Below are 24026 nucleotides of genomic sequence, written 5' to 3' on the forward strand. Positions count from 1 at the left end.
TGAAATCTGTTCTAAGTTCAACCTGTATTTTACTAACTATGGAAGGAAGGTTGGGGGTGGTACAATAATTTTAGTAGAAATTAGTGGAAGGAAATACTTCTAGGTCAAAATTAGAGTAAACAACATAGTTTAAAAAAAGGCAATGTTGTTGTTTTCTTTATGATACAGCCCCTAACCTACAGCAATGTAGACATTAATCAGTCACTGTCTTAGCCATGGCCTTAGGAAACTTCACTTACAAGGGCAAGGATGCAAAGATCAAATGGTGACTCATAATAGAGCTGGAGAGTGTTAGGTCTATGTGTGTGTGTGTGTGTGTGTGTGTGTGTGTGTGTGTGTGTGTGTGTGTGTGTGTGTGTGTGTGTGTGTGTGTGTGTGTGTGTGTGTGTGTGTGTGGTGGTCCCCTTGCCATATGTGCCCTGTGCTGATTTACAGTGCTAGGGGCCAACGCACACAAACAAGGCCATGTCTTCATCTGCTGCACACACTGGAGAACAGATAGCACACTCCTCTCCTAAAAAAGTCCACTATGAGTTTCTGATTGCACCCATCACTCTTTAATGTGGAGATTGTTCCTGTCTATTTGCATGTGTGCGTGTGTTTGGAAGAGTTGGTGTGATGTGTGTCCCTGTGTTTCCCTCTGCACACTAAAAAATGTATCCTACTGTGTAACTAAGTCAGATTTATACTACTGATACAAAGCTCAAAGTTCCCCCTTTGCTGAACATTGATCGGCAGAGTGCCATCAACGGGCCTATAAGTCATCCACCTTGCTATTTGATATTAATTTATTGGATTGTCATGTTTACACTTCTCTTCTAGATCAAAAGGGGTTTTCAATCTTTATGACAGCCCTCAACACTATCAAAAACAATTCACCACTGAGGTCTATTGTTTAGCCTTGACCTACTAATTGCTTTTAAGATTGACGACATGTGCTGTCTTGCCAAGCGGTGATTGCATCAATAATTCACAAAAATACTGATAAAGAGGCAGTTATCGCCACAGCAGGTTTTGGCTCCAAGTTAAAAACACTTTTAAGTTTCAGGATGTATGCATCAAGAATCTATTCCACACTAATATTGCAGTCATGATTGTCTTTCTCAAATTCAAACAGGAAGTAAAATAGAACAAATTGATTGCAACAGAAAGTTCTTTCAACTAGTTGAGAAAGTGCTCGGTGACATTTGAAAAGATAAAACCCTAGTTGTCTACATCAGGATGAATCATTTGCTTTAGTTGGATTATATGACTACATCTGTGAGATGGAGCTAAATCTATAAAAGATTGCTAATGGCAAAATCCACTTTTTTCTGCTTATTCTCCTCGACATCAGCACATTTACCTGAATATAGGAGTATGACCAGGCTTGGGTTTACTCCATGAGAAGTGAGAGGGCACTGAGAGGAACTGTTCCCCAGGCCCATCCTTCTTCAGGCTGTGCAGGGCCTCATCTGAAGGGGAGTCTAGATTAGGAGACATATTTCCTTGGTCATCTAGCCCCAGATCCCCTTTTCCAGTCTGCATTGCTGTTCTGTCCTGTGAGGTCTTCCTTGTCTTGGATGGGATGTCTGCCTCAGAAGGGCAGCACTGGAAGGGTGACATTCCTACAGAAGGACTGCCAACCCAGGTGTCCTCCGTCACACTGCCCCTAGGTGAAGGTCCTGGTGTGGGTGTGGGTGAGTGATGAGGAGACAATGAGCCGGGGTAGCATATGTCGGCGCTAGAGTGGCGCCTCTTCCCACAGGGTGAGGTGGGACGCGAGGAGGGCCTGGAAGGTGGCCGTGGGCTAAGCCAATTTTCATCGGTGACACTGGTGCGTGGCGAGTGGCAAGGGGACTGTCGGGGTGACAGGCTGATGGAGTGGGAGTGGTGCACAAAGGCAGGGTGGTGGTGCTGCCAGTGAGGCTGCTCCTCCAAAACTCCGCCACTGGTTTGAGGGGAGATGCAACCTGGGGAAGTAAGAGGGGAGCCCAGGGTGAACCGGGCAGCCGCTTCATTTAGCTCTGAGTCAACATCATCATAGACATGTGAGAATGATTCACAGGAGGAGGCATCAGAGAACCAGCTCCTTGAGGAAAGGCTGCTGCATGGGCTAGGGCTGAGCGAAGAGTCTCGGTATGAGTGGTCCAGGGGCAGATACAGGTGGTCTCTGGATAGGGGCCTATCACCGTGGTACTCCCCATCGGGGCCATTGGCCCTCAGATCCTCCTCATTGGCATCCATCTCCTGCTGACAGCTGGGGGAGATAGAGGTGATCTGGATACTGGGGCACTCAAAGGCCTTCGGTGCCTCCACAGGAGCAGAGGGCAGCAGGGGGGAGGTGCCATACTTGGAGTCGTGTACCTCATAGCTTGGAGGCTCAGATCCTGGTTTGTGTGACTGAAAGCGCGGGGAAGTGCTGATGACCTGCGAGTGGGACTGCATGCCATGACGAGGCAGGCCAATAGACTGGTGGTTGGTGACCATAGACTGGGCCTGGCCCACATTTAGGATGTAGAACGATGTGTTGTCATCAGGCTCCAGATCTAGCAGAAGAAAGGGGAGGGAAGATTAAGATACAGCAATCTGGAAAATATTTTCAGTTATTACTGCTGTTCATTTAATGTTCCTTAGTTTGACTTCACTGGGTTCATGAAGAAGTACAATAAAAAGTAATACAAATTTACAAAATATACTTATGGTATAGAATATAGTGGTACATCTAAGGTTGTGTTTATGCAGATCAGACAAAAACACTAGTATTCATAGCTTACACATCGGTTATTTACATCCAACCCACCCTGTAATCATCCCCATCACAGTGAAAATCAGTCACAACTATAGCAGCCAAGAGTACCCAGTGAAAAACAAATAAGGACATAATTTTCATCAAAGAATGGAGCTTGTGTTGGCTCTTCAATCCAGCACATGAGACCCAAAATGAAACAGTGATTATGAAGCCAACCCAAAGTCAACCAAGATAGCATATTTAAGGTGTCGTATATTACTGTTTGGGTTGCTTGATATTTGTGGCTTGGAATTAAGAGAACAGAGAAGTGGTCTGGACTCTCCTCCTGGCTTATTTAACTGTCTGTTGCTTTTAAAAAGGATAAGAGGAGAAGATGTAGTTAGTCATTATTATAAATCCACTTACTGAGCTATACCAGAATTAGGACTTGGCATCTGGTTGCCAAAAATTGCATATATTTATTTGGTCACAGACCCATGTGCGGTTGCGCCCTGAGTTTGCGCTTGCAATTGAGCCCAGGTTCAGGAAATTAGAGGCCAGAGTGTTGCTGGGTAGCAGGCAGTCATACAGGCCTTGTTCCAAGAGGGATAACCGATGAACAGCACTACTCAGGAAACAAATTCACACAACGGTGCGTGCTGTCGGCTGTCATCACAGCTAGCGCCGGCAGGCTATTTATACCAAAGGTCATCCGGCACAGGCAGTAAGTACACACACAAACACACACACCCACACACAAACAAATAGACAAGAGCCCATTGTCCGCATTGGCACTACTCTGTTAGAGGTTATTGATAAACTTCCAGTGATTATGCACTGCTGCTCCATTGGGAGTAACCCCTCTTCCCAGTGTTTCACATGAGAAAATTTAATTTCACATGCAGAGACATTTTCACATTAGAAACACATTAGGAATTGAGAATGTATCAGATTTATCCAGAAACATCAGAATTATTTTCTCATGCTGATTTTCATTTGTCATAATTAAGTTGTATGTGTCGTGCACTAAGTATAGCAGAGGCCACAACTTCAACAAGTTCATTCTTTACTTTTGCGCAGTACAACTCACTTAACCAAAACTCAACTTTAGAACAAAAGAAAATACACCATATAACCTATTGCAAATAGTAACACAAAAAGTAAAACAAAGCAAGCATTATTTAACACCGGCTTTCCTGTCAGGTCCTGTCCTTGGCCTTTCGAGGTGAATAACTTCTGCTTTAGTGTGAAAGGAAAAGACAAAAAATGTAATCCTTCAGAAAATTGCAAAATGACCAGGGGGAAATTATAGGCCCATGAGCATTCATAAAATTTGTAGCTTACGGTAGTTAAAACCACAGTATAGTCTGTACAGGATAAAGTTGTGAAATCATTACACATCACTTCCCCATATTCTTGAATGGGCCTACCTGTCTACAAATAAGAAACCAACTGAAAAACTGAATAAATATATAACTTAACTACCACAAAACTAAAATCTTTGTCAAACTGTCAAGCACGGAGAAACAGACCATGGTAGTGTGTTCATTTAAGTTCCCATATTTGTTCCATGTGACTTTAAATGATAACAACATACCAGTGATATTACAGCGTTGTCAAATCAGACATTAAGGGGTAGTCTCAAGGAAGTTAAAAAAAAAAAAAAAAAAAAAGGTTTTTAGTGTCTGCTCTCCTATCGTCTCTATCCAACAGCAGCAACAGAGGCAGCAGCAGCAAGCTCTTTATTTATAGCTGCTCGGCTTCACACTGGCCCTGCCTGCCTGTCACAAGACCCAGCAGCGGATCCTCTGACGACAGCATCTGACTGACTGACAGGGAGCAAGAGAAGGACAACAAAGTCGTGAGGAAGAGAAAGAGGCTGGGAAGAAAAGAAAAAGAAACTTTGTCTCCTGCACTATACACGATACCATGCTCAAAGAAAACCAAAACATCACCGATTATATTATAGTGACATGATTTGTTTTATGTGTAGCAAAATAGTCCTATCGGTTGTAATCATGATGATGATAGAGTAAATCTATTTTCATGCTTCTTCCTCTATGAACAAAAAAGACAAAAACAACACTTAAAACAATAAAAATAAATACATTTCCAAATAATTTTTTCAATCAAAACCAGTCTCCAAAGAAGGAAAGCTTCCAAAAGCCACTATCCTAGAGACTAATTTAGAGAGACTATAGGTGTCTATGTGCTGTCCTGATAGAGATGCTTTTCTAAATGGGTGTGACAGGCGAACCATCAATGACTTAATTAGCACAGTTCACTAAATAAAAAAATAAAAAAGAAATGGACAGAGGACAGCTCAAGCAGGTGGTTATGTTAATACTACCAACAGAAACAGGGTTTAACAGTAAAATTGCGTCTCCTTAATATTATACAGTACGTTAATACTATATTTGTCAAACATGTTTCATATATATATATATACACCAAAGAGATGGATGCAGTGAGGACACTGGTGTAGCTTATTTTGTTAAAGTTTCCTAAGGAGCCAGAAAGCTAGAAATGATGGAGAATGAATGCCAAAATGTGCATTCTGATCTCAAAAATGTTGTATTACAATATATATATATATAGCTGTAACAGTGAAAGCAATCAAATTCCTCAGAGGTAAGAAGACACATACAATTATACTGGAACATACTTGAAGACATATTTAGAGGATGCCACTGAAAAGACATTTTATTGTCAAGAAATGCAAATTATAGGGGGATTGGGGTGGTTGAGCTAGTGCACAAAAACACACAAGTCAACACCAGCATGTGACTGAAGCAACCAAGCCAGTAATAGCATCATGTGGCAGGTAGGACCTGTAGAGAATAATGAGGAGTTTAAAGGTAAAATACCTGAAAGCAAGAGGTGTTTGTAAAGATCAGTCAATTATGTGCCATGGAAAGGTATCAACACCTTGCGTACTAAAGAAATGCCCCAGGGCTAACGAGTCCTGCATGAACTGATGCAAGATCCATTACGGCTGCACTAATCGACTGGCTGCTAATCAGCCAATGGTCTATTTAGAACTTATTACTGTAAAAAACAAAAAACAAGAAAAGTTTCAATTGCAGAATCAGGTATGCTGTCAAACGTGTTATAAAAAGCAGCAGTAACTCGAAACTAATGTAGGCAGGTTGAACCCTGGGCATTGATAGTGTCTGGCACTGGAATTATGTAGCCTGTGGTCACATCACAACCTGTTTAGAATAAGAAGGTGAAGTTGTTGAAGTGTATGTCCTACCAGTTGGATTTGGATGAAATGTATGATACATAAAAATATATATCTTAAAAGCATATTATGCTGTGGGAGTCTTGGACTTTGTATTAGACTCTGTGTTGGCCCAGTGATAGTAATGAGAGCAGTAAGTTGTCTCTGGTTTGTCTCTTTCCCAGTCTCCTCAGATAACAGATTAGAAATCCCTCTGTTGGGTTGACGTACAGTGTCAGTGGTATAACATTCATTTAGTGTGCTTGATTTTAGCAAGTTGAAATAACATTTTTTTTATTTCAGATCAGAATCAGAAATACTTTAATTAATAATTTGTTGCACAGATGGGGGTCAGACAGGGGCCGACCATGTTACCTTGCCCACAGCCCTCTCCTTGCCCTGAGATAAGATTAGCCTGCTACCTAAAACCCAACAGTGTGAGGAAAGGGGTGGGTGGTGGGAAACCCCCTTGTCAGAGCCAAACACCAGTCACCTTAGGACAGTAGGTTCTAGGAGAGGAGAGGAGAGGAGAGGATCAAGTAGTGGTACTGTTGTTTTATCAATGGCCTTGGTTGTAAAGCCCCTGCACTGTTCCTGAAAGCCTGGTGTGCCACACACTCCTCAAGTGTCTATACATCAGTCAGCCAATCCGGTTAAATAAAGATCTCTAAGAGGCTTTGCTGTACCTAAGCTAATAATAGCTCCGCCTCACTGGGAGATGTTTCAGTGAAGCGCTGATTGTTGGATGTTTGTGACACACCGCAAAGACAGTTGTGTTCTCACGGTAACCACAGGGAACAACCTGACCCACTGGTGATGGTGGTATCTACTTTGGCTCCTTGACACAAAGCTCAACAGGCCTCTGGCTGACCGTCACACTGCCTGGGGATTCTCGCCTGGGGGATAATCCATAGAGACTTTGTTCCCTCCTCCTACTCTCACTGCACACAAAGTGTGTCAGGGTCCTGTGACCGGCAGTGACACACAAGCCCACATTCTGAGAAAGCCCAGTTTACTACTGAGGGAGGGAAGGATTTGTCTCTCCCAGAGAAGATGACAAGCTCATTGCTGCAACAGGTCCTGCTTGGTGCACCCACAATCTTTCTGTCTACCTCTTTGTGTGCGTGTATATGTTGATGTGTATGGGTATAAAAGTGTGGGTGGTGTTTGAATGTGTGTATGTTCCTGTGTGCCTGTGGTTGTGCCTCTGTGCCTTCCTGTGTGTTTCTGCACAGACTGTATGGGCATATCTGTGAGTGTACCTTTGTGTGTGTACGTGCACACACCTCAACACATATTAGTCTTAGGTTACCCACTAGCTCCAACACCATGTGGTGCTGTGACTTGAAGGTAACCTTAGCCAGGGTTCCCTTTGTGGTGGGCAAGCAGATTGATTAGAACAGGCTCTGCTTACATCCCCTGTACAGAATGCTTTGTGTTCAGCCCAGTCTCCTCTTTCAGCTCTCCTCAAGAGCTGCTGACCAGCAGACCAGAGCAAAAGTGTGCCAACACACCAGGTACTGTAAGCTTCATGGGATGAATGGTAAAGACCTCAGAGAACCCAGAAAACCCATCCATACATTTTAAAAAGAGTTAATGTGATATTTTTTTAATTCTGAGTTTTATCATGACTTGATAAAGAGTGTATACCTTGATTAATGCCTTCAATCCTTTACAATAAATTTTTTTTACTTGTGGTCCTAAAAAACTTTTTTAGAGTTAAAAATGTTATTTTATATTTCTAACATTTGGGTTGATGTAGATATTTGCAGTGATTTTCAGCAGAGCTAAAAAAAAAACAAATTTAATTCCTTCCCTCTGGGTTTTCCAAGAACTCTGCGGCTGGCTGGTTGCCTACATTTCTAAACAGAGACCCTGTGACGCACATGAACACGCGTACTGTAAGGGTTGGCCTACACCTGTGGCTCTAAACCTTGCTGACTGGGTCTATGCCAAACCTACTGGTGATCCTTGTATGTGTAGGCAGTTGGCTCTGTGTACATATAAAATTCAGTGAGAGTGAGTGAGACAGAAATACAACTGTAAGGGAGAATGAGGCAGGCTAGATCTATCTAGAGTCATAAGGCAAAGTAAGGTCCTCAGGTCTGGGTCTCCGTTTAATCTGGTATCTGTGGGACCTTGTTATTGTCTTATCCTGTAATGTTATGTTAGGGTTACATCAAAAAGATTTCCTCTGCCGTCACAGCAAACTCACCAGCCAGCAGAGGCTTAACAATGGCAGCCTAAGCCAATGTTAACATATGCCGGCAGCTAAATTAAGCTCCTAATTAACAATCTCATGCCGAGATAACATTATGGGATAAACATAGAGTGCCAAGTAGCCACCTGAACTAAATACCCACCAACGCACAAAGATCCCTTCACACAAAGAACACATCACTAATTGCATTTATCGTACATTAATTTGGTTCTCTAAAAAGGATCTCGGGAAATGTTAATACTGATATTTTAAAAATAATGACAATAAGCTTTATTTAAATTTCTAAATTTAGTTTACAAACTAAACAGCAAACAGTAACATCAATAGGTAAAAAAAAATTATTTCAGCAGAAATTTAAAAGTGTGCCCTGACTGTGAATACCTGAGATTACAGAGCTCCAATGCTGTGGGGTCTACATACCAAAGCCATAAAATAAAACACTTCCTGTGAAGGCAAGCCTTTCATAAAAAAGCTAGATTTGCTAGAAAACAGAACTGATGAAGTTGAATCATTTGATTGGAGAAATTTCTTATACGTCCATCACTTACTATCAGTTGAACAGCAGATAATGCAGGACACGTCAGTCACAGAGGGTTTGCTGATGCCAATGCCAGCTGAATGCCCATAGAAATTAAACTCATTGATGTGTTTTTGGATTATATGCCCCACAACAAGCACATCAATAGAAAACAGAAACGGACCCAAGATAGACCCCTGGGGGACCTCAAAAGACTCGTAAGCTAGGGGAGGAGCAGGCGCTGACAACCACACCAGCATTTGACAGGTATGAGCAAACCAAACTAGAGCCACATCACTGATGGCAAGTTTTTTGCCAGTTCTGTGTGTTTACATGCACATAAGAAACTGCCTAACTGTCTGTATTTTAATGTATCCTGGTTTCTTAAACGTCATGAAAATAAGAAACCTGGTTTCCAAAATCGGGATAAAACTATTTGGGAAACAGTGATCACAGCTAGATTTCTGCTGGGAGATTTTTGCCATGTGTATGCTTAATTGGGTTTCTAAATTTTTTTATTAGCAGCCCAGGACAAGGATCATTCAAAATAATGTAGTTCACAGTACAACTAAAACTGAGTCAGGAAAAAAAAACTACACAAATTTCCAAAGCTGAACAGCAGGCTATTTCTAGAATTCAGACACACAAACGAACGAAGGAAAAACTGAAGCTGCAGCATTATACGCTACAAATACATTTTTAGTATGTTAGTAAGTTAAGTCCAATTGCATGTAAAGACAGGTTTTTGACATGCTGCAACTTCCCCACTTAATTTGGCTTCTGCCACTAACCTGGTTTCTTGTGTGTATGTAAACACAGAACATGTCAGATGGTTCATCTATGTATTGGTTTTCAGTGGAGCAAGAGAGCCACAATGCATTAGAAGATTGGCCTCCATGGCGAACACAAGCCGCCTGATGGCCTGCAATAACCCAGAGCAGATAACATCAGAGGCTACTGCTAGCAGGGGTGACATTTAAACAATCTGTCAGGGCTGACTGTGCATGTGCCTGAAAAAAATCACCCGGGGAGAGAGAGGGAGGGAGAGAGAGACAGATATATGGAGAGAGAAATAACAAGGGAGAGGGACGGACAGGGAAACAGCTTTTGTTTGCCTATGTGTGTGAGAGAAAGCAAGAGAGACAGAGTGTGTGAAAGAGAAATACAGAGCAGAGAGAAACAGAGAGAGAAGAGTTGATATTTACACACTATGGGTCTTAAAGATCTTATTATATACACACCACCGATGAATGCACAAGTGTGTCAACCAATATCCTAATAGCAAATCATATTTGTATACTGTATATACATCCAAGCATCAACAAAGTAATGCTATTTATAAAAACAAGCAAAATTAACTATGCACACCTTGCTAATCTCAACATGTCAACAACTGCTACCCCAACCCCCTGGCCTTGACCCATCTTCACTTAGATTAATTGAACTTTATCAGCAGAACCACTTCCCATTCTCTGCGTTGCTTGCACAGTTGTGGAATGGATGATAAAGACATGGTAAAGAGGTAAAAATAAATACAGTGTCCTCAAGTAAAGGGTCCATCTGCCCTGCTTTGGGGAGTCTCATAACACTCCTATTACTCTTTATCATGCTTGTAATCAGGCCAACACAAAACATCAGAAAAAACAGGAAATAATCAAGGAAAAACAGGAAGACAGCAATTTCCTCTCCAAATGAAAGTGATATATGTCCAGAAAAAAAACCTATGCTTAAAGTTGGAAAACCCTTCCTTCGTGTTTTCTTCACTGCTCTACAAGTCCATACATGTTTGACAAGATGGCTAGAATATCTTTACCACAGAGACCCAATTCATGTTTTACCCTATTGAGCATAGAGTGCTCAGCGGTTCATATTGTTAAAACTTCTATCCACAATTGGTAGGTAATGCCCTTTTCAACCAGCTGTCAAAGTCAACATGGTCCACATTCCAACTGTGACCCGTGTATTAGGGTCCACGGGCCCCAGCTGGAATGTGTACGAGCACCCCCTTGAAAATCTAAATTACTTACTTATTTATCCCATCTAAAACCTCCTATAATTGACCATTGTCAATGAAGGTTACCACAACAACCACCACTGTTTCTTGATAACTCATTTTAGAATGTCACACCTGATCACTGGACACATAACGGGAGTGGGGAAAGAAAAACTGCATGGGGTAGAGGTGCCATACCAAGGCATTAGTCGGACTGAAATATGGCTTTGAGGGTTAGCCTGAAATAAAATGGGATTCAAACCGCCCTAATCCCTGTGTAGCAAGCTGTGTCTGATAGTAAAAGGGGACCAAAGAGAGAAAGAAAAAAAAGAAACCAGATGCAGAAGTTCAACAGCTTTCTCTCTGGTGTAATGCGGCCTCTGACATGTTGATACAGCGCAGCCAGCGGTAGCTTCAGTTACACTAAATTTAAACTAGACAGATGCCACACATAGTTACTCATGCCTCGCCCCGGGTAACAAACGTCTCATTCATCACACCGGGTGCTAGGACCCCTTAGTTCAGTAGGGTTAGGGGGCACCCACATGGTGATCTAGCCCCACATGTGGACCTCATGCATGACTGCCTGACATTTGACCTGTCTTTTACATTTTCATAGAAATAATACAACCTGTGTCCATAAACTCTGTTTTTCTGACAAATAAACGATATGATCTATAGACAAATGCTTGTTTATCTGTTGAACACTACACTGTTCGTGTTGTTCCTTAAAAATGTATCCAAGTTTTGTTTGTATGTTTTCTGCACTATTTTCAGCATATCAACAAATATCAATGTCCTAATGTTAATGTCTAATATGCCAATATATCATTATATTATATATATTATTATTATACACAAGCTTCACAATTAAAATTAGAAAAATATTTAACCAAACAAAAACAAACAAGTTAACTGCACATAAACAAAGTGGGAGTCTATGAGTGCAGTGTTTACAACATAAAACAATATCTGTGCTATCAATACAAAAAAAATTATTTCTCCTGTTATTATTTTAGGAAAGGCTTACTATTATTTCTGAGACTTCAGGACAGCCTGTACTCGACTCACAGCTGCTTGTTTGAGTGGTGGCTCCCACCCCTCAATATAAAAGTCTAGACTACACACAAGACACACCTGGCTAGGGTTGGGAGTGCTGACACACTCACCTGGCGATGTAGCGCACAGCATTCTTCCACTCCTCTCCCCGTTAAGATTGCAAAGTGCTTGAGCAGTAAAAAGTTGAAGGCTGCAGACGTGCTGGGACGAGAGGGGTTCTCCTGCACTTAGTACAAACGAGTCACTAGAACCTGCCGTCTGCCCTCTGCCACTCTCTTTGGGAGCTCAAAATAGTCCACCATGAGAGCGATGTAATTTCAGTCTTTCCCACGACAAGGACCGAGAGGATCGTGCTCTTGTTCACAGAGGCAGAGCAATGACAACATAGACAAGGACAAAATTGCTTTCTCAACTAGCTGCTTTCAGTTTGATTATTTCATTATGACACTAATGTGCCTTGACATGTCCTAATATTTAAGCACTACAAAGACAATCCTACAGGTACAAAAAATGTAGCAGAACAAATTCAAACCTGACTAGTCACTAAGTGGTTGCGGTGAGTAGTGGCATCTGGAGATTTCATTAGCTTAGATCAGGCTCTCTGATGTCACTGGTGGTCTCTTTCACATCCTGAGAAAGCAGTGAGAAAGAAAAGAAGCCTCCGTCGTCCTGGTGGCGGGCTTACAATGTTCTGTGCTGGTATGGTGGCAACCGATAAACCACAAAACTTCTTTTAATTTGTGAGATAAGAAAAAGCTAAAAAAAAATCTGTATATTGAATATCGACAACAACAAAAAAAGAAAGACGGTCTGGACATGGAGAGCAGGTGAAGATAAATGCTGTTCATGTTCCCCTTACCAACAGCTAGAGAGCGGTGTACCCCCCTCTCCTTTCATTCTACCCTGCCATCTGAACCCCACATGGCATGTCTGGGCAGAGAGCCAGACGCCTCTGCTATGGATCTACTACTCTGCCACCCATAAAGGGCACTTCTGCCCCCCTGCCTCGTACCACCTCTAACGCCCAATGAGGCCACTGCTCGTGACCTGCATAACCCTAACTCACCAATACCTATTTCTACCACTCACACAACCACTTCACAATAGACACTCTATCACAAATGGGGTAAGTGGTACTTAAAGGGATAAGCCCAAATACATGTTGTAACATAATGTGAGATGGATTGTGCTATTTTCATATATGAAACAAGATTCAGAAAACTTTGAAGGGTAAATATGTGCTATAATTAGTATGTACAACCACGTTTATCCCGTTTGATATTATAGATGAAAGCAAGTTTGAGGCCACTCTCTGTAGCAAGCAAAACCATCACATTCAAGTGCCTAATATGGCCACTTTCAGTGCCGTTTGTTTCACAATGACATTTAGCTGTAAGCTACAAAGTGAAAAGGTCTGGGACTGATGCCTGTTATGCAGAAAGTTACTCAAAACAGGACCTACATACCTCTTAACACATGGGTTTCCCTGTCTATGTACTATGTAAATCTATGGCAGCCTGCCTGAGTGTTTTTGTTCAACAGCCTAGAAATGACATAGAGTTTAACCATCACGGGAAAAAGTGCTACAGAAAACAAGTGAAACAAGAGGACAAGCAATTCTGACAAGCTATTAATAGAAACAGTAAACAGATAACTTTATAGTCGTAGGGCTCACTGACATTGTCAAATTGCTTGTTTTGTTGTACTAACGGACCAATATGCATTGTCACAGGAATTACTTTCTACGGAATAGTCACTACAAAAACCTTTCACAGACAGCTCTGTAGAATTTCAAAACGATCTGTGAATAGATACTACGGGTTAGTCAGAGAATGTCCCGTCAACTAAATAAATAAAGACTTAATTGATTAAAAGGAACATCCTTTTTACATAAACATAAGTTTGAGTATGAAAATGCTTACATTAAAATGGCCTTATAAAAACAAAGAGCAGATGTAAGGACATGGTAGTTGATGAAAAATCAAGCCATTCAGAATTCTACCTAGGACACACCTGCTCATGTTAAAAATGGTCAAACTTAAAGGTGGGGGGGAGCTACCATACTGATGCTTTAAAGCGTTGGAGTTTGACAACCTGGGAACACAAAAGCCACCTGTTGCGGTTCTTTGTTTCCCATTTACTATAACCCAAAGTGTCGATATTTGATGACCTGGGAATGAGACTCAACAATCAACTATGTTTACCCAGAATGACTGATCCCACCTTTCAGTAAAAGTATGGTTTTAGAAATTGTAGGACTCCTGAAACTGGGACACCTTGGTAGCTCATCTGGTAGAGCTGGTAGGACATGTACCAAGGCTGAGGCTCCTTGCTGCAGCGATAGGTCCAAACTGTGGCCCTTTGCTGTGTGTCATTCTCTCTCTCTCTCTCTCTCTCTCTCTCTCTCTCTCTCCCCCTCTTTTCTTGTTAATCTTTAGCTATCCTATGTAATTTAAAAAAAGGCAAAAATAAATTCCTAAAAAATAAACAAATCTGTTTTTCTGTCATACAGAGTCGCTACTTGTTGTCACAGTAAATATGAGTCAGGGAGCTCAAAAAGGAGAATCAGTTGTCGTTACTTTAACTTAATTTTTCCACCCTCTGATGTGTATCATCATCTTCTTGTGTCACAAAATACTGAATCATTTCATGATGTTTTCTAACTTCCCTAGTCTTGAGTCACACCTACTTGCTAGAGCTTAGCGTGGGTTATATAGTGTGGCTTTTTTAAATTATTATATGCAATAAAAGTGAATGGGTTAAAATCTGCAGTCTTGTAGCAGTTTTGGGCATATCTCACATGTCCAGCACATATAATCAAACAATGTCTTTTTCCATGCCATTAGACAAGAAGCTAAGAAAAAGAAGCTAATTGGTAGCACCTCCTGTTCTCAAAGTGCCACGTAATATATCTGAACCATGAAAAATATTATTGAGCAATAGTGACTTAGATAACCACACTAATGACTTGGCATTGTTACATACTGAATAATGTATAACACTCCTTAGTTTTTAATATTAACATGAACAAAAAAATTTGATAAAGAGCCCTTAAAATTGATGATCAAGAAATAGTCATAAAAGGGTGGGACATTTTATAGCGGCAACATTGTTACTAATATGTTTCATTTATGTCTGACATTTCTGTACTAAATTTTCTTGTTTTGGTCAACATCAACATCAACAACTCATATAGTTAAGTTTAAATTGGCAAATAATACTGGCTTACCAATGTATTGGTTTCGCAATAACATGTATTTTAAGATGTGACTGAAGAGTAAACCTAAATAAATAATTCATTACGTGATTTCCCTTACAAGAAAAAAGTATTTCTAGAAGAGGTTTTTATTAATGTTTTTACTCTTAATTTAAAGATGCCTGTTTTGACAATGATTGAAGTTGTTCAAAAGTCTTTGTCCTTTCATCAAATCTATTCTAAATGATTATGAATGATCTCCCTTTCTAGTTGAGCTGATTCACAGAGGGACCTCTATTCAGCTGGCACTGTACATAATAAGGGGAAAACCCTTACAGTAAGCTTGCCCAATGCCTGTGAATAGAACAGTGGAATATTTCACCTCAAAGAGGTGAGTGTTTCCTGAGCGACAAGAAAACACAGAGAGAGCAAGAGAATGAAGAGATAGAAACCCAACAGACAGACAAAGAAGAGCGGAACAAAACAGACAGACGGAGAGGCATGGCATTATACTGTACCACTCCATTACACAGATTTTTTAAATTACATTCACATATGCAAGCAGAAACGCCGAAAGACAGCAAAATAATCGAGAGTTGGACTCAGAGTAAAAGTGTACAGGAAGCCAACGTTCACGAGTCAATTCCATTATAACAAATATGTAAAAGAGATTTGTCATGAACATGAGCAACCAGCGACCTTTTTTAGGTACATTTTTGTAACACAGCGTAAGTTCTGATTCAGGTGCTAGAAGACATACAGAAAATGAGGCATTGTTGTTTCATTTCTATTTTTGGAGATGTTACCTGTCCTTCTCACAGCCCTTTAATTAAAAGTGTGAAGAATTGGCTGCATAGATGATCAACATGATAACTTTCACAGTCCATTTGAAGCAACATTCAACAACAAGAAGCTCAGTGGGGTAAAAACCTGCCAGATATTCACAGTAGAGGTTCTCCAGGTCGTTACAAAAACAAGCCCTGACTTGATCATTGCCTTCAGAGAAGGAGACCAGCTCAGGAGTGTGCAACTCCCTGTTACTGTGTGATCCCATATTACACTCCAGTTATTAATTTGGACAGGCGCCCCCCTTTTGGGCCAAGTCATACAGTCCGGACCAGATTAAAACCACTTGCACAGTGGTGCTTTTATTCCTACACTTATTCCATCTGCAGTTTTTCCCCTCAACCCATCTGCAAATCAAACTTATTTTTTAATCGAAGGAAAAACTGATTTAAGATTGCACAAGCCAAACCTTCATAGAGTTATTACTTTGCCAGAGTTTCATTAAAAGGACACAGCCGGAGAATTCCTAAGTTCCAAAGGTTTAGGCCCAAAGACAGAAACAAATGAAGATGCTGAACTTTGTCACATGGATGCAAAGACCAACGTATATGCCATTAATTCATACATTTGTGGGTTTAAATCCAACTCATGAGCTTTGTTATTTCCTAAATCACTCAGCCTGTGTACAATGTATACTATCCAAGAAAAAGACCATACATTTACATATATATTTTAATTTTAACTGAATAAACAACACAAAACCCCCAACAGGCAGCAGCGTATATCCTTCACAGGAGTAGGTAAAGATTTTGTATGCATTTTTAGTCACTTCTTGTATTTTTCACTTGACTGCAACACCACCAGTCTAGTTTCCACCGAGAGAATCTACTATTTTTTCAGCAAGTGTGAGCTTTATAAGTCTGTCCTGATTTATTAGTTAACATTTCACCTTTTTCAAGTGCCTGCATTCATTAAAGAAATGAGTACTAATGACCTCTACACAACATTCGCAAACATGTACCACATGCTTCCACAGCAGGATTGCTCCTGTCAATCATAAAAGAAAATATATCAACTTTACCGACTCATAATTGCCTAGACACTCCAAAAGAAACTGCTTGGTTAATTTATCCACATATCAAATATGATTAACATATCTGGAGTAATTTTTATTTCAGTCCTGACACCCCTTTTAAGCAATGTTTTCAAGATACTAGTTACGGTAACTGACCAATGATATAATGCAGCCCTACAAGCAACAATTTAAGGTCATTTTAATGGCCAATGACCATTTGTATGTCCAATAATACTGGTGCCCTTTAATTCTGTGTGAAATACCTGGCATCTTTGGAAGGCTTCAGGACTAAAATTTCAAACTATTTGTGACAGATCTGCTACATGTTCTGATGCTTGCGGACCCAAAGGTTTACAGTTAAGTTTCCATTGAGAATCTTTTCCAAAACAAAATATCATCCGTGATTAGTAACTTTGTTTCTACTGTCATACTAGTACAATGATAGTCTGTAATTAATAACCAATTAATTAACCCAGGCACTGCATAATTGTTTTCATTCTCTTTTTCTCTACTGTGACATTAGTTTCCAAGCTAGCCTTACAAAAGAAAATAGTATCCTCTGAGGTTTGTCCACTTTGCTAGGCATCCTCACCTATAGAAAAGTTTAGCCTGGGGCAGAGAGAGAAGGCAGTGTCATGCGGCAAAGATCCTCATCTAGATTCAAATCCAAGGCATCTCATTTAGCAAAGTATCCACCAATCTAAAAGCTATATTTTAAAGTTGTATTGTCATATTGTTTGACGCACTTGGAATAAAAAGAATTATGACTAATAGTGTGGTTTGAACTTTTTAGTTTAACATGGATGTAAAAAGCCCATTACTAAACACATACACTGAGGGAGATAGATTAGCTTTTAACAGGTTCAGTATATCACTAATTTAACAACAAGCCAATTTGCCCAGTGTAGGATCACCTTATCTTAATTTGCAAAGTTTTTTAAAGTAAAGGTTCCTCAATACTGAAAGCATCATAACAATTACTTGATAATTTATCCCTCTTTTGTTTATGTCCCTAACATTTGTGACATCTAGCACATGAAAAAAATGTTTCATTAAGCAGCAACAGTGGATAACCCATAACCCATAACCCATGTTTGTATTTTTATTATTACAACATTTTATTTTTCCTCTGCAAATTGTTATTTTTCCCAAATGTAATGAATTCATTTCTGGACCTGGTAGACACAAGCTAAATGAAATAAAGCTGTCAACCTGTACTTACTGTACATAGACACACATTATAGCACAGTTTGTTGTAGCTGTGCATAACTCTTAGACATTAATGTCTTTACATTTATAAATATCAACAATAACTAATAAATCATACGTTTTGCTGAATTAAATTAATATGTTTTATCATTCACAAATAAACTTGACAATAACTAAAAATATACAGCAAAGCCTATGTTTACAGTGACATAACACAGTGTGACAGTTATTAGAACACGTCCTATTTATAACTTATTTTGTAAACATTAAGTGAATAAAAGTTTTGACAACATTAGCATGTGCTCCTTTGCAGAAATGTGCCTCAGTGACATTCAACCTGGTCCCTCACTCAGCCATACTTGACTTACACCATATCAACCACACTGTAACGCTAACTGCTGCAGTCCCGCCAAAGTTACACGGCGCTCAGTTGACAGGCTATCTGTTGCACAAAAAACAAAACAAAAAAAACTGTAGGAGACATTTACAACTTTTAAATGGGTCGGCAACTAAATGATCAAATGCCAATTCAGCACTTGTGCTAACCGGCTAGCATGTCGAGCTAATGACAGCTGGCATTGTGGACATTAGCTGGGCGACCCACGAGAGAAAGGACGCGTGATATTTTAATATCTCCATTTCACAGAATATAAACACACTTGTTAGGATCGGTTCCTCTTTCACAGAGCAAACACTTTCGAGATTAAGGTCGAAAGCTGGCGGGCTAAATTAAGCCAACAGTAGCTACCCTAGGTGAGTAACTTAAGTTGACCTTACAGCAAAATGTGCCGTGAGTTTACTACCAGTTCTTACTGTATGAAACACGCCGCTGAGCGAGAGGAAACACACTGACCTGCGGGGCCTAAGGGCTGCTGCTGCCCGTCCTCTCCGAATATCAGTCTGAAGTCCAGCTCCTCATTCCCGGGGCAGTTTGCAGTAGTCATCGGGTTTGACAGCTCGGGTTTGTACCCCGCCACTCGACCGTCGACCGCTGGAGCAATTTATGCTCTCCTAAAATGTCACAACATTTACCGACTGCCACGACGCCGAACTTCAACTTTTGTTCATTTACCAACTCGAGAGCATTTGGCCATACGCGAACCCGTGTCTCCCCCCCCTCGTTTGACAAATCCAAAATACACCGCTCGTTGTCTCCTCTTCCTCTGGCAGTTCACTGGCGAAATTATTCAGGCTTCAACTTCAGAGAAAGTCGCCTGCCCCCTCTGTCTCTCCTCCTGACAATATTTCTCTCTGTCTCCCGACCTCCGCCGGTGTTTAATGCTCGCTATAAAGCCGATGAAAAGTCCGTTTAATTGTCCCGTTCCCTCTCTCTCTCTCTCTCTCTCTCTCCTCCTGTCTGTTTCTCTCTCTCTCTGTCTCCGGAGCTCCTATCCCAACTTTTACTAACCCCGCGTGACAAGGCAGTTCCAGTGGTGACGTCAGCAGACACAACACAAGGCGCGCGCACACACAAACACGCACAGACACAAAGCTCCCACAGCTATGGAGTTAATAAACACTTTATTTAAGACTTACCAAGTTCAGAGCCAAACGTATATTGTATTTTTTTTAAGGTTTTGTATGTTTTGTAACCGGAGTAAAAAAAAAAAAAACACAGGAAACATTAAACCTAAAAATCATAAATATTTAATACCTTTGATTATGTCCTTTTATTGTGCTATTAAGCTGTTTTTGCAAACCCAAATGTACAGACCTTTTGACCTTGCAACAACTAGGTCTTACAGCCACTTTGCTCTATTTAATTGGCCCTCCATTCTCTTCCAACCACCCTCCATTAGATCACATCCGATTGCGCCCGGCCCTCAGCCCTATCTCTCTGTGTGGTTCCAGTCCAAGCTAGGATTTGGTAAGTATAATGACGTGATGCACTTTTTACCTTTAGATCCCTTGAGCCTGTCGGCACAGAGGTCCATTCATTTCTAATCAGTTAATTTAGGCTTGTGACTGAAGCTATATCGTAGGTAAGGAAGAATAGACATCTTGATCATAGCTGTTTGAATCATTTAGGTTGTGGGTGGTGCAGCCTAAATTGCACCTGGAACCGAGTGTCATTGAAAACACGCTGTTTGTGTTCCCAGGGCACAGGGTTTAAATACCTGTATTTATTTGCCATTTGTATCCCAGATTCTAAGGCTCAGTTTGAAATGTTGTTCTCAAAATGTATTTCCTGCTCAAATTGTGATTTTTTTCCCCCAGTGATTTGTATTGTATATATCCTCGGAAACTCCACTAAAATGTGAACCAAAAGTGCAATAAGGGCTGAGAAGATGAGCATATTGTGATCCAGCCATTTGAAAATGTCTACATTGGATTTGTGTACTCCTTACCCCTGCATTAAAGAAAGGCACCTTGTTAAATGTAACCCTGACATGGTCAAGCTAATGAGGAGTTTTGTATCTTGTGCATATTCAGAAATCACACTGTATATTCCTGCTCTGAGAGATTCCTTTCTGTCATTGGTTTATTACAATCGCAATGCAGTTCTTAATATTTCTCACCAGATTGTGACTAGAATAAAGCAATAATAAATCCGTCAGTATATGGGTTGTTCCACTCCTTTTAACCTCTGAGTCTATCCAACCCCTCAATCTCCTCGGGTTAATCTTTATTGGGTAAGCAACACACAGGCTGATGCACTCTAAAGCTTTAATGTGCTGCTCGCTGCTCTGATGGCCTCACAGCATTTCTATCGGTATTCAGTTATTTCCTTCAACCCTGTTGGAGATATAAGACAAAACTATTTGTTTGTTTGTTATTTTTCATCTATTGACATGCTATAAGTAAATTAGCTTGCATAATTGCCAGCTTTTTTGCGGTATTCAAATTCTTGTTGTGTTGCCCCATACCTGTACTATGTACACACACAGACACAGTAATTGCTGATCAAGAATATCTACCACTATCAAGTAAGTTTTTAATGTTTTACCAAAGGGTTTTTGCAACACTGATAAGCAGAGTTATAAAACATCTTAAGTTTTATTAGGTGCATTACTGCTACAATCCATTCTCCCCATCATGGATCAATAAAATGAAAATAATATTTTAACAATAAAAGAAACAAACAAATATATATATATATGTATATTCTTAGTGTAAAATCAAATGAACTTTGCATATTTTTCTATATTCAAGCTAAATGAATGCACAGTACCAAGAAATAAAGCACCAAAGATCACGTATTATATTGCTGAAAATAACTTCTGCAAGAGCACAGTTTGATGTAAATCAGTCCATCCTCAACACAAATTGCATGTGCAGCAGACAACAGCCTCTTATTTTTCTGACACAGCCACACTACATATACCTATGCTAGATGTATGTGGGCGTACAGACAAGCGCTCAGCTCACAATTGCATCTGAAAGCATCAATATCACATTTCCTGTGGTCTTTATTTCCAAGCAAAAGCACAAGGTTGAACCCTTTTTGACTTATTTGCCATCTTCTGAAGCAATTCTCTCCCAACAGACATTTGTTCTTTGCAATGCTGAAAGGGTTGGTGTGATTATAGTTTCGAAGAGACCAATACTGTTCCATTTTCAGTTCCCTTTCTAAACTTAATTCAGTTTAATGGTATCCTGTCACAGAAGACTGCATGCAGTCGTCTGATTAACAATAAATATTAAGAAAACTATTATATTTCAATTATTTATTTATTTGTTGCAAAAAAAAACCTTAGTAAAACAAGGACAAAAATCTTGTACTCAAACAGGTGTATATTTGACTTGAATAGGTAATGATAAGTAATTTTACCAGCTGTTTTTATGGACTACTATGAGCAACAGTTACTGTTAGCGTCACATGATTATTGCGTAAAGAAGGTCCCGAACCACCAACCAGTCGCAGTCTGGATCACTGTATTCTGTGTACTCTCGAAAGAAGTCAGTATATGCATTGTTATAACCAAGTCTTCTATGTGGTTAACTTACACATTTGAGTCAATGAAAATAAAATAACTTACTTAAGAATGTTACTTAAAAATGGTACAAGCAAATTAAAGTTATAGCTTTCTCAATTATAATGACTATTGTATCATGGAATAAGTAGTTATCCATGTGTGCTTACAAAAGAAAGAATAACTTAAGGTTTTAGTTCAAATTAATCCAAACAACTCTCAATTTACTGACTTGATATTTACCTTTATCATATATCTTATTGAGTTGACTTGTAAAATGTTTATCATATTATTATGTGACAGTCACATGACTTGACTGAACTTTCTCCAGTGCAACAGTCTCCAGACCCACCCGAGTCTAATTCAGGTTACCTGCGTCTCTTATCTTCGCAGATGACCTTTGAAGGGAGAAGATAAAGAAAACAAATTGTGTGGGAGGTTGTAGATGTGGTTTGTGATATTATGTTCTTGTAAAGAAACTTATGAAGGAAAGAAAAAACTACATCTGCCCCCACACTGGTCCTGTTTGAGAGGTGTCACTCTTTCAAGGATTGGGGTTTGCAAACACTGCAGAAATGCAAAGCAGCACCATGGCAACACACGCAGCGTTCACTAAATGTCAACAAATATCAAATTGCACACAGTGCTGCATCAGAATGTCGGCCACTTAGGCAATCACACTCTTTTGTAGAAACACATTTCTTTTTTATATACATTCTCAAACATTGGTAAGAAAAACCTTCTGTAATTTATGTCATGTATTTGTTATTTTATCTATTAATTAATCAATATGTTTAATTTATGTTGAAAACATGTGAAAGAAATATTGCAGACTTGTAAGACTGCAAAACCCTGCTACCACAGTTCTGATTAGGATTTCAGATGACTTGAAATCTTCCTTGTTGATTTATGCTGCCCTCTTTTGTTCAGTCTGTGAAACTGAATATCGACAACAGCCAAAAAAAAAAAAAAGAAACTGAACTGAAAGAACTGTACCCAGTGGAATTTAACTCATTTTAATGTTTTTATTTAGCAAATGATAAGGCTCATTAAATAAAAAACTAGTATCTGTCTATTAACTAGACCTTTACATATAAGTAACCAGTATATGCCCAGTTCAGTTCTTTCTTCCTTTGAAACACAGAAATCTAAAACCCCAGTTTCTAGAAACTCTGGCTGACACAGCACTGGTTTGTCCTGCATGTGACAGAGATTCTATTACTAAAAGTGTCTGTGATGTTCTGAAGCTACAGTAAATCAATCAGTGAGCTGATTTCATTCAGCACATGGGAAGGGTAGCTGATGTACAATCAATGCTAGATGTGACAGCAGCACTGATGCAGACAGCATTTTTTTTCTATGCTGGATATAAATACAATTGTCTTTTGCAGAAAATAATTTGATGGCAAGACAAAGTATATGTGAACCAAAATAAATGAAAACATTCAGGCAACTGGCAAACATTAGTCCTCTTTTTATTAGCTTACTCTCTCTCTAGCAAAGCAGCAACACTGGATTATCCCCTAAGAACCCTGCAGGCATACAAACATGTGCCTGTCTTTTGCCTTGAAGATCACATCCTCACAAGTGTAGACTACATACTATATTAAGATGCCTAGTCCTATAACAATAATAAGGCTAAATGTAGATCTGCTTTGATTGGCAACACAATTATCACAGAGCTGCCAACTCTCACGCTTTTGCCTGTTTTCACACGCACTCACGCCACACATCCAATTTCTCACGCAAAACAATCCGATCTTGGGCCGTTTCGGTCGACCTGCAGTTTTTACCATCCAAAAACAATGTTAAGCTACAGTAAACAGAGACTCGTCAAGCACTAGGACCAAGAGGAAAACGGCCGCTCAAGCTGAAGCCTGTTTCCCTTAGTTTAGACCCGCCCACAAGCTTTTCGATTGGCTCTGCCGTTTCTTGTGTGATTGGCCGTCCATGCTGTCACTCCATCTTGCTTGCACACCGGTCTGCTAGTTGCCCAGGTAACATCAGAGGTTTCATTCACGTTTGAATCGGTGTCCATGTGCGTGCGTGTGTCCAGAATGTTTTTTCTATATTTACATTTACATGCAGTCAAACCAAAAAAGGAAACGTCAAAGTAGTAATAG

General features: G+C 40.0%; 1 protein-coding gene across 3 annotated transcripts in view; it reads right to left on the minus strand.

Annotated features, from left to right (window-relative positions):
* nfatc3a (nuclear factor of activated T cells 3a) overlaps nt 1–19414 on the minus strand; it is a 61496-nt gene extending 42082 nt beyond the window's left edge. Inside the window, exons 1-2 of one of the 3 annotated variants that reach the window (XM_051380326.1) lie at nt 18843–19414; nt 1346–2528 (exon numbers count right to left, since the gene is read on the minus strand). In XM_051380326.1, coding sequence (XP_051236286.1) covers nt 1346–2528; nt 18843–18933 — 1274 coding nt within the window. In that variant the 5' untranslated portion in view covers nt 18934–19414. Of the gene's footprint in view, nt 1–1345; nt 2529–11801; nt 12148–18842 lie in introns of those variants that run through there. The other 2 variants (XM_051380327.1, XM_051380328.1) reach the window with 2 other exon arrangements.
* Between the last annotated feature and the right edge of the window lie 4612 nt (nt 19415–24026).

The sequence above is a fragment of the Dicentrarchus labrax genome, unplaced genomic scaffold (assembly GCF_905237075.1).
Source record: "Dicentrarchus labrax unplaced genomic scaffold, dlabrax2021, whole genome shotgun sequence".
In the NCBI taxonomy this organism is placed as follows: domain Eukaryota; kingdom Metazoa; phylum Chordata; class Actinopteri; family Moronidae; genus Dicentrarchus; species Dicentrarchus labrax.